The 12,844-nt window shown below is 27.2% G+C and overlaps 1 protein-coding gene across 1 annotated transcript; it reads right to left on the reverse strand.

Annotated features, from left to right (window-relative positions):
* Window positions 1-6,052: 6,052 nt before the first annotated feature.
* Window positions 6,053-7,492, reverse strand: LOC112721790 (uncharacterized). The gene is made up of 3 exons (XM_025772819.1): window positions 7,118-7,492; window positions 6,995-7,005; window positions 6,053-6,773 (listed from the first exon to the last, which is right to left on the reverse strand). Exons 1-3 carry the CDS (start codon window positions 7,490-7,492, stop codon window positions 6,053-6,055), a joined length of 1,107 nt encoding a protein of 368 aa, XP_025628604.1.
* Between the last annotated feature and the right edge of the window lie 5,352 nt (window positions 7,493-12,844).

Here is a 12,844-nt window from a genome sequence, read left to right on the forward strand (position 1 = left end):
TCGGATTTCTAGTACAAAGTTCGTTTCTTAATATAAATCATATTTTTAAAATAAAAATCACTTTTCGTATATTTTTGCTAAAATTCGGACAAAATCTCCCCTAAAATTATACCTCACCACCCTTACAGGCTCCCTCTCTCTTATAATTTCTCAATTTATCTTGATTCAAACCAGCACTCAATCCAAAATTAACCTAGTCAAGTATTAAATCAGTCAAGTAAACAACTTCATCCATTCCGCACAACTCAGACCAATATAATATTCTCAATTCGTACATCATTTAACCAAAACATAACATAACGTACTCACAGCCGCAACTCTGGCAATTCTTTATCACAACCAGCTAAACACAGAATTTTTTAGCATTCTCAAACGTTTAAGAAATCAAGCACATGTTCATAATAGTTCATCAGCTACCAACCAAGTTTTCAAGCATACCCTTATCATCATCAAATCACATAACCAATAAAAATCACCCTCAAACACAACAACAAATCAATCTTATCACAATCAATCATATTCGCTATTACCAAAAATTTTGACTTTCATCAATTAGCCATACATAACATTTATAAGTTATTTGCAATTACTCAATAAAATCTTTGGGCATTCTTAATTTAAAAGCTTTCATTTTATAAACGAACCCCCTACCTCGATGTCGCAATAGCAGGATTTGATGCAGGAATCCCCTTTATCCCCAATTCGTGGCAGCAGCAGTGATTCTAGTAATATTCTCACAGCAGAAATATTCAATAGCTCTAGACAAGGGCAGCAACACCGAACAAGGACAATAATGACTCTGAAAAACTAAATGAATCAGAAACAATTGCAGAGCAAGATTATACAGGGCAGAAACAGAGGAATTTCCTCATAAGCTTACCAAAATGGAAGGTAATGAAAACAACGTCTCCAATTTGGTCATAGCTTGGTGGCTGGCTGGCGATGGAGGAATGCCTCCTTCTGCCTCTGGTTCGTGATTCCAATGACGATGAGGGACTTGGGTAGAATCAGAATCGGCAACGTCATCTCCTCCTCCCACATGCAATGGTGACGATAGGGGCTCCGATCAGCGGCAGCAGTGGTGGTAGGACACCGCGGCGGTGAAACCCTTTTCCCTTTCCTTCGTCGATCACATCTTCCCTCTCTCACGCGCCTCTGGTTCTCGCGGCTGAGCCTTTCTCAGCTTCTCCCTCTCACCCATACGACGGTAGCAGCGGTGGCTGAACGGAATGAACGCGGTCTAAGCAGCGATGGCACGGCGCAGGATGCGACGGAGCTGGCAGCGGCCGAGCGCGACGGCTCCTCTCCTTCCTCGCGTCGTCCCTGGCTCGCAGCACTCTCTCCTCTCTGATCGCAACCTTCTTTCTCTCGTCTCCCTTAATCCCCGTTTTCTCTTCTTTCCTTTTTGGTTTACTGAGGCTGTGTTGTGTGTATATGGAAGAAAGGGGCTGGTAGTGGGTGAGTGAGTAATGAGGGGAGGATGAGCCTGGCTCACCAAAGAGTTGACTGATTAGAGGGTATACGTGTGTGTAATGTAAAAATTGGGGTTAGGATTAGTAAATTAGGAATTAGGGTTTAGAATTAGAAATTTAGGATTTGAGTAGAGTTTTAATTTAAAACTAAATTTAGTCAATATAATTAATTTTAAGAATATTATTTTATTTTTTAAATTACAATTTATTTTTAATTAAATACTCTAATTTATAATTTAGTGATAAATAAATAAATTTTTTCTAGTTCATAAAATTAATCAAAACTTTTAATTATTTAATTTAAATTATATACAAAACTTTTTTATCTCCAACTACTAAAACTTTGAATTTTAATTAAACAAGAACCATTAATTTGAGTAAATAAAAAAATACCTAATTATAATTGATATAAAATCAAATTAATTTAAAACTCGAAGTCTCATAACATTCTTAAAAATAAAATCACATATATAAACATAAATAACTCATTATTTATTTTCTAAAAATACGGGGTCTTACAATTGCTGGTCAAGAAAATAAAGTGTGCAAATTAGTTAAGTTTTTATATGGACTGAAACAAGCCCCTAAGCAATGGCATAAAAAAAATTTGATGAAACTGTTCGTGCTAATGGATATAAAATAAATGAATCTCATAAATGTGTGTATAGTAAAGTTAAAAATGGTAAAGGTGTTATGATTTGTTTATATGTTGATGATATGCTTATTTTTTGTACTGATTTAGAAGAGGTAGAAAAAACTAAACATTTTTTGTCTAGTAATTTTGATATGAAAGATATGGGAGTTGCAGATATAATTTTAGGAATTAAAATTGTTAGAGATGGTCATAATTTAGGATTATCTCCATCTCATTATATAGAAAAAATATTAAAAAATTTTGATGAGTTTGAAGGATATTCGGTGAGTACTCCTTTCGATCCAAGTATTAAATTTGTACCCAATACAGGTTCGTCTGTTTCACAAATTGAGTATGCAAAAATAATTGGATGCTTAATATATGCTTTGACCTGTACTAGACCAGATATAGTATATGTTGTAGGTTGCTTAAGTCGGTATACAGATAATTCAAGTAAAGACCATTGGCATGCTGTCCGAAGAATATTAAAATATTTGAAAGGAACAATAAACTATATTTTATTGTATAGTGGTGAACCTTCTATTTTAGAAGGATATACAGATGCCAGTTGGATAAACTATACAGAAGATCATGCATCAACAAGTGGTTGGATCTTTACCCTTGGTGGGGGTGCTATTTTTTGGGATCCAAGAAACAAACTTGCATAACGGATTCTACCATGACTGCAGAATGAGCGGCAAGCAAGAAAGTTGAATGGCGTAGAGATTTATTACATGAAATTTCAGTTTAGCCCAAACCAATGACACCAATTTCTATATATTGTGATAGCCAAGCAACATTATCAAAAGCTTATAGCAAGTTTATAATGGAAAATCTAGGCACATTGGAATAAGACATAGCTATGTTAAAAACCTTATTGGCAATAGAGTTATATCTATAAATTTTATAAGGTCAGAACAAAATCTTACAGATCCTTTGACGAAAGGATTGACAAGTGATTTGGTGTTTAAAACATCAAAAGAGATGGGACTAAAATCCGTATTTTAAATAATTACCAATGGTGGAAACCTAACTCACACTTGAGTAACATCAAGTCTTGAATTCAATGCAGTAAAGTACACTATTAGAGTAATTGTAAGTACTCATAATTATTTCTTTCATCCAAAGGTAAAAAGTACTTGAAACCATAATGGTATAAAAGAACAGGATGAGCTTTGCTCTTAATAGACCTATAGCAAGTATATTATTGCTGAAGTATTTAATTATGGGATACTTTTGATAGAGTCTACCTATATGAGTGTGAACTGAGGCCGGTTCTTAGAGTTAAGATTTTACTCTTAAAGCACTCACGAAAGGATACAAGACACAAGGCCATGTAATATACTAAATGTGTCATATTTAATATAACATCTAAATAATACCGAAATTTTATGTGTCATCAGTGTACGCTTGTTCATATGAGTTAAATGGTTCAAAGCTTGTCTACCATTTTAAATTCGGATAAGTGAATACCACTGGTGACTAGGTAAAGGTTCAAATCGCAAGATACCTCTACTGAAAGCATAAAACTTCCAGAATGATAGGATTGAAAAGAAATTTTGAAAATGGTGGGGGATTGTGAGATATATTTTCAAAATATATGAAAAGCTATTTTGAAGAGTTACATCTCTTCATAGAGTTGTGACTTATTCAAAAGTTATGCCTATTAAAAGGTTGCAACTATTTGAAAAGTTATGTCCATTGAAAGGCTATAACTATTTGAAAGTTGTGTCTGTTGAGTACGTAGCTGCATGTTGCATGTACTCCGTATCTATAAATTTTCCTCATTTTCATTATTGCTGGAAATCCATCTCAACACTTTCTTTATGCGCAAAAGAAAGAATAGAGAATATTATTCTGTAAATTATCATTTAGTGTTAGGCTTGACTGTTGAGTGCATAAATAAGTCACGTATTCTTCATTGTATCCTACAGAAAATTCGCCAGTAACCTATTTTACACACCATTGGTGGGGCGAATTAAGCCTAAAGAAAAATGTGTGTAACACATGCCTTGAAGAATCACGCTATTTGATTCACTATCCCCTTTTTTCACAACTTACACGAAGCTCGCGAGGGAGGAGGTGAGAGGTGTGCCGTTGTTCACAAAGAAGAGATTGGGTAAAATTTAAAATAAAGATTGGATGGTTAGAATTAAAGTGAAACGGAAGGATTTTGTTACACTAGGATAAAAAGTGGGTCTATTTTCAATTTTAACTTAAATTGAGCCAAATAAACAGCCCATTATATACATTGTATAGATACCCCATTAACTCCCTAATGGGATTCGTAAGTATTTAAAAATTGCTATTGTAGCTGCTTAAAACCTCACCATATATCATTTTCATAGGCTCCTATTCAATATTCACAACACCATACACAATCTTGTTCTCACAATACCAAAATAAAAAAGAAAAATTCTATGGTGCTTACAGCTAAAAAAAACTATACTATGCTGATTATATGTGTAAAGTGAAGAAGAGTGATACGTGGCTTTATGTGTTTATTTCTACTTCACACTGTCACTGTTACACGCAGAGTCACCATCACAGGTAATTTTCCGTTTCTTATTATGAGCTAAATTACAGCTTAATATTTTGATTAATTTTTAAAAAGCTGAAATTCATTTTTTGTCGTAGGCTGAATCTATTTAATTTTTAGACAACTAGACTTATAATAGTTAATATTTTTGGACTAAAACTTGGTTGAAATCATATATAATAAATATATATGATCTCTTTTATATATATATATATACCCCTTACAGTAAAAAAAAAAAAAAGATATACGATCCTTTTTAATGTAGTTTTTTATAATTAATATCCCATGACATCAAAATAAAAAAAATAAATATTTTTAAAAATTAACAATAATTTTATAAATCCCATAACATTAGTTATTATAAAACTTCATTTTATAATATTCGTAAAAGTTACCAATCAGTGTATTTGAAATTTTAATCTAATTTATTATTTTATCTCTATTTTTATTTTTAATTATTTATATAGTTTATTTACTAAGTTACTAATCATAATTGTAGATTTTTTGTAATAATTGCAGTTTTATTTAGCTAGCAATATGAATTAGATTTGTTAGCTAGGTTGGTGGAGTTAATACAGAAATAAGTTTTTGAATTAAAAAATAAATAAAACAAATAATTAAAAATTAAGAAAAAAATTATTGAAAATAGTAATATATAGAATAAATTGTGTGAGTAACAGTGATTTATTTCTGATAAAATTAGAAGGTATGAGAATATAATATTTTGCCTTTAAGAATTTGAGTGAAAATTTATATTTATTATATAAAAAATATTATATACATATTAAAAATATATTATTATGTATTTAATTATAAATACTTGTATTGTATGTTTAATTAATTTTTAAATTATTTTAAAAAATGATCACATTAAAAATCATCTACCAAAAAAAATCAATTCTTTTAAAAAAATAAGTTATAAATTGAAAACATGAGAATAATAGTTTCACTCCTATTTTTTCGATAAATCACTCTATATATGATTTTCTTTTCGTTATTATGGAATATTAATTATAAAAAACTACATTAAAAATGATCGTATATCTAATAATTTATTAAAAATATTTTATATTACTATTTCAGTATTTTTATTGATAAAATTAAAAAAATTAAATATATAATCTCAATCAAAGTAAGATAATAATATGTAAAAGTTATCACTTACAGTTTTGTATCATGAAAAGGTTATTCGACGTTTTTTTCTATTTTCAAAATCATCTATAATTGAATTTGTGTCGAAAATAGTTGCTAATTCTTTTTCTATATAGATGACCAAATTGTCTGCAAGAAATTCATCAGCCATCTTACTTCGGAGTCTTGTCTTAATAATTTTTATTGCTGAAAAAGCTCTTTTTGTTGTTGCTGTAGACACTAGTAGAGTCAAAATAAGACGTATTAATCTATCAACTATGTGATAAGTTCTTGATTTCCCGTTTCTTGCAACTTGTTGCACAATTCAAAAAGTGTACCAATGCCTTTCAAATGATTTAGTATGTCATACTGATAATGTTGCAACTGAGATTTCAAAATATTTAGCTCATTAGAAGAAAAGTAAAGGGGATAAAACTTTTCTGCTAACTTGCTAATTTCTTCAATATTAAATGATTTGAAATTGTCCTTAGGATCCAAAGCACAACTCAAAGTCAAAAGCTCTATTGTTTGCTCATTAAATCTACTATTCAACTCTTGTATTTGAGAGTCAATTGTTGCCAAAAATACATATATTCGATAATGATGCTCAACTGTCACACTTGGTTGACGAGATCGACCTATTCCAAAAACATATTGTGCACTCATATTAGGGACTTCAATTTCATGCTTTTCACAAAAATCTTTAACATTTGCAAGAAAATTGCACCATCCACCATCTCTTAATTGTTGAAGAAGTAATTTTGATGTAGAAATAATATGCATTGCATTAAGAATATCTTGAGATTGTTGTTGCAGTGCTTGGCAAAGAACATTAGTGATTCCCATAATCTCTTTCATCAAGTGCAAAGTGAAAACAAATTCAAATGACAATAATATTTTACCAACACCATAAACCTCACATCTTTGTGCATAAGTTGTCTCATCTTCAATGATATTATTGAGAACAATATTGGTAGCAGTAAGCATTTTTACCAAACTGCAAATAGAATTAAAGTGAGAGTTCCATTAAGTATCCCCAACTCTTTGTAAAGTGCTTATTTGATTCGCACCTTTGCCTATTTCTAATTCATTTTGAGCAACCAAGTTTGCATTTTCAATTGCTTGAGTTTCTTATAATTGATCATGTCTTTTTGAAGAAGTACTAACAATAATGGCAATAGAGTTTAATTGAGTAAAAAATTCATGAATTTGAAGTACCTCTCTTGAAACTGCCACCAATGCTAATGGTAACCTATGAGCAAAACAATGTACATAATATGTTTGTGGAGAATCTTTAAGAAACAAAGCTTGCAAACCATTCCACTACTAGCACCATCATACCCTTGACCCCCTAATATTTTCAACTTGGAGATTATAATGAGAAAGGACAGAGATCAATTCTTTCTTTAAAGTTGTTGCACAATTATCAGTGACATGCACAAGATCAAAGAATCTCTCTTTAACAAAACCATCTAGAGTAACAAATCTCAAAACAATGGTCATTTGCTCCTTTTTAGATTCATCTCTAGCTTCATCAACAATAATACAAAATTTGGCATCTCCAATCTCTTCTCTAATTGAATTTCTCACCTTAGTAGCAAGAATATGTAGAATTTCTTTTTGGACATCATTTGAAATATACTTAACATTTTTTGGAGCATTTTCCAAAACATTCTTGTTCACTCTTTCAATGTAAGATCCCAAAAATTTTAACATTTCCAAAAAGTTATCTCTGTTACTTGAACTTTGGCTTTCATCATGTCCTCTGTATGCGCAACCTTGAAATGTCAACCATCTAATGCAATCTATAGATGCTCCTAGTCAAATTCGATTATTTTCAATCTCTTCTAATGTTTGCTTATGAAGAAGTCTGTCGATATGTTGTGATTATTTCGTCAAATCATCACATGATTTCAGCGCCTTATGATGGAATGAGTTGGGACCTTTGCCAATGTGATTCAAAAGAGCATATTCTTTTTCACTATTTACTTTCTTCCAATTCATGAAACTATTCTCAATAAAAGCATTTGAACCCATATTGATTGAAGGTTCCTTAGCAAAAAGAAAGCATGAAAAATAATATATAGAATCATCTTCTATAGAATATTATAACTAAGATGGAAACAATTTAAACCATGAAGCTTGAAAGCGATGATGACTTTTATCACCAGAAAATGGATAATTATCAAGAATTGGTTGATTTGGCCCAACTTTAATACACGCCCGACGGATTTCATCTCTTTGATTTGGAGGAAACTTCCAAATCATTGGTCGCATTCCAGGATCTCTTTCCAAACGAAAAACATCCAGTTGATTTGGAAGAAGTCGTGAACGCTTTGAGCTATTCAATGGAAAACTTGAAGTAATGAAATTTGATGACCCCTCAAGTATTGGAGTAGTAATAGTAGAAGCATCTTCATTCTCTTGATCTTTTTTTTTAGAAAATGTATCAATGATTTTGAACTTACTCATAATTCAAATGGTCAAATAAATTCCTATAATTAAAAATATATTTAGCAAAAAGTGTAAATTATAATCTAAATCTTTATAAAATATAAAAATTATATTTCAATTTAAAATAAGATATTAAAATTCAAAACAATAATACTAACATTGTAATATAAATAATATAAAATTATAATTAAATAGTTAACTAATAAAAAAAATTAAATATACAAACTAACATATAATAATGTAAACTTAATTAACAAATAATAATAAATTAAGTAAATAACTAAATATATAAAAAAAACATAAAAAAGTTAGACAAGACTAACAGAAAAATAATAATAGTAAAGTTAATAGTTCAATAATTTTCTTAAAATAAAAAAGAATAAAAATAGAACATTTTTTGAGAAAGAAGAGTGAAGAATCACTTATTAAACTACTATCTCTTTTTTTTAATCTACAAAAAAAAAATAAGAGTCAAAGAGGTAAAAACTAAGAAGATTAAAGAGATAAAGAAGAAAAAGAATAAAAAAAGTCAAAAGTTATTACTGCAAAGTGAAAGTAGAAAGTGTACAAACAAAAAGGAAAAACTAAAAAAGTGTACGAATAAAAAAGGAAGGGGCTGGAAAATAAAAAAAGGGGCGGAGAATAGGCTATTGGACTGAATTTTTTTGTATAAATTAAAAGGGGCTAAAAAAGTGTACGAACAAAAAGAGAGGGAGGCTAAAAAATAAAAAAAGGAAGAACTAGACTATTTTTTTTAAATAAAAATTAAAATTTTGGGGGTCATTCCCCCTTTAGTAGTATGTATCTCCACTCCCGAGTCATATATATTTATTATATATAATTTCAATCAAGCTTTGGTCCAAAAAATATTAACTATTATAAGCTCAGTTAGTAGTCTAAAATAAATAGATTCAGTCCACTACCAAAACTGAATTCTAGCTTTCCAAAAATTAATCAAAATATTAAGTTGTAATGTATCTCATATTAAGAAATGGAAAACTGTGTATGTGACGACAACTATGTGTGTAACGGTAATAATGTGAGATAGAAACAAGCACACAAAATCACGCACGCAACACTCTTCTTCTTTCGACACATATGGTCAACATAGTATGTTTTTTTTTCAGCTGTAAGCACCATAGAATCTCCCAATAAAAAAAACCTTGTTCTCAAATACCAATCTTACTCCGAATATTTACTTTAAACGATTGGTGCAAACTGCAAAGCATAAAAAAATGATGGATATTACTATGAAGATGTTATAATTGTCTTTATGTGAAGATGTATTTTTTCTATCATTAAATGATGAATTGAAGGGTTTGATTTTGATATGTTATAAAAGTATTATCTTTTTCTAAAGTATGGCCAAACAAATAAAACACACTTTACAAAACTTTTCATAAGAAGATATTTTTAACATCTTCATTTGAGTAGGTGCCTAAAAAAATATGTCCCTTAACCATGAAATTGTCGTGAACCTCCTTCCAAAACCAAGGCTTGGCTTCCTTACTAGCTAAGGCTTATGCTTAAAATCATTTTATTAAACTTGTTACCAAATAATTAATTTGAATTGACAGAGTAATTATTTATTTTTTTACATAAGTAAGTATTAAGAATTTAAATTATATTTTGTATATGTTAATTTATTAACCAAATAATAAATTCTTAAAAAAATTTAAATCTATAATAGATTACATGCCGACAGTTGGTTTGAGCTCTTTCATTTTCAATGAAAATAAAAATAAGATATGAAAATATAATTGATCGAACATTTTAAAAATATTTTTAATAAAAATATTTTTAAAAAATAAAACAAAATTAAAAATATTTTTTTCTTGTTTCCAGAATTTTTACTTTTGAAAACGTTTTCACTCCAAAACATAAAACTTTTAGAATTTTTCATTTTATGCGTTGATTTTTTTTCTTCCCCCTCTTCTACTATTAGTTTTATGTTAACTCCTTAACTATTTTCTGCTAAGTGTTGTCAAATTTTCTGTTTTCTAACTAATTTACACAGACATCTTTTTAAAAAAGTGAAGATAAAATTTTTACTATAATTTTTTTAAAAATAAATTTTTATTAATTCATTTTAATAAAAAAATAACATAATTTTCTAATATGAATATAAAAATAAGAAGATGAAATCTTTCAAGTTCAACTAAAAAAAGACACGTGCAATAAACAATACTAGAATTTAGTTATAAAACAAGTGTAATTATCCGTATCATACACGTGATAAGATTAAAATTATAATTTTAAATTATTTTTTTAAAATTATTTTAAATTATAATAATTTGATTAATAAAAAAGTAACATGTTATGTATTATTTATTTTTTTTAATCTAGTGTTAATTAGATTAACTTTAAAATAGTTATTAATCTATTTTAATAATCTACTTTCTTCAATAAATCAGACATATATACTGAATGTGATCATAAATTATACAGTAATAGTTAAATTCACCAACAAATATATTGGCTATTATCACAATATAAAACAAATTAAATATAAAGGTTTTAGCATTTATAAATCTATAAAATCGCACTATCTTTTGATTCATGCAAGGGTTTACTTATCAAATAAACTTAAAATATGAACCAAAAATATTTATAAAATAGACCTAGCATCACTTGAAAGAATCATGGAAAATAATCAACTTACCTTATTATCCATAAGAACCATTTCTATGTAAGTCGTTTTGTTCTTGTCAAATTTAGATGAGATTTTCCATAACCTTATATATATATATATATATATATATATATATATATATATATATATATATATATATATATATAAATAATTCTATACATATATAAATAAAAAAAATATATGAATTATATTTTGTTAAACTCTATGTTACCGGTTATAAAAAATATTTAAATCACATATATTAATTATTTTTTTGTTATAATTATTTCGTTTTATATATATGATTATTTTTTATTCTACAATCGTGCAAAAAAAAATTTATTTTTTATATCCATATATATTCCTCAATTCCGACCCTATTCATATGTATATTAACAGTTTTTTTTCTAATAGTGATGTTTTAATTTTTTATTTTCCTTTTTTTCACGTATCTTTCTTTTTTTATTAAATAGTGATGTTTTAATATTTCTTTTTCTTTTTTAAATACATTTTTTAATAATTACATTACTAATCTGAAATACAAAATGAAAAAAAAAAAAGTGATACATATATCCAAGAAAAAAATAAACTTAAAAAAATTTTATATTAAAAAATGTAAAAATAATATATTCAAAAAGAATAGTCGTAATATATAAATTGAGTCAACAATTTAAATTTTTCTAAAACTAATTTAATCAAATACCAATATTTAGAAATAAATTACTTAAATAATATTTAATCTATTTTATTCCTTAGACACGTATAGATTAGAGTCATTCTCGTAACAACAACCAACTGAAACAACATCGTAAGTTCAAACATTTAGAATTCGTGTAAATTCAGACCGTTCCCTTGTTCTTTGAAAATCTTCTGTATCCCTGATAGAGTTGAATCGCAATTTCTTTTATGAAAAAAGAGTTACGGAAGTGGCTTTGATGTGTTGGAGACCAAAATCCAGAAGTTACTATTTATATTTGAGTGTGACACCCATTAAACTCGAAAGGCCAAATAAAATAGTATCTCTGGTTTTATTCTCATTTAATTCTAAATCAAAAGTAATAATGACTTATTTAATTCAGTATTTATGATAATAAATGAGATGACCATTATATAAGTGATTTATTGTAAAATAGCTTAATTTACGATTATAATTAATATATGTATTGCCAGAAATAATAATTTCGTACCAAAATAATCATTCAATTTGAATTACAATTAATTGATTGATAGAAATTATAATAAATTGTATAATATTTAAATAATTAACCAAATCAATTAGTTGATATAATTAATTTATTATAATAAATTAAATTTAATGATTTAAAAGAAATAAATCAAAAAATACCATCAGAAATATGTCAGGACAGTTTTATCATTAAGTGCAGAAATTTAATTTTTATATAATAGAATAGATATTTACAGATTATTATATTAAATAGATGGTATTAAAAAAATAAACTAATTAAATTAATTCATATATTTCATTATTATATTTATTATTTATTAAATAATTTGATATTTATTATAATCAAATCAAATAATTAATATAATTAATTAATTCATATAAATTATAATAAATGATGAGATTTGAATGTCTAATCAAATTAATTAATTGATATAATTAATTAATTATAATTGATTTATTTTAACAAATTAAATGAAATAAATAAGGAAACACCTCAAGAGTATGCCACATCAGTTCCATCATTAAATGTAAAAATCTTATTTTTGTATAATAGAATAGATAGAATAGATAAAATAGATAGATAATAAAGATATTTTCTTAAATTAGTATAATTATGCATTATTCATTAAATATTAATTATAATATTGTAATATAATTATAATAAAGATATTTTTCTAAAATAAATTAATTTAGAAAAAATATAAATTAGTTATTAATAACTGGTGCTATTATTATATAATTATCATATTATTATTATTAATATAATTAAAATGATTAAAAATATTTTCGATTGATA

Source organism: Arachis hypogaea, chromosome 11 (genome assembly GCF_003086295.3).
Source record: "Arachis hypogaea cultivar Tifrunner chromosome 11, arahy.Tifrunner.gnm2.J5K5, whole genome shotgun sequence".
NCBI lineage: Eukaryota > Viridiplantae > Streptophyta > Magnoliopsida > Fabales > Fabaceae > Arachis > Arachis hypogaea.

Bases quoted from the DNA above. Each gene is read 5' to 3' on its own strand.
- LOC112721790 (XM_025772819.1), bottom strand. From the start codon at position 7,492: ATGTTAAAATTTTTGGGATCTTACATTGAAAGAGTGAACAAGAATGTT.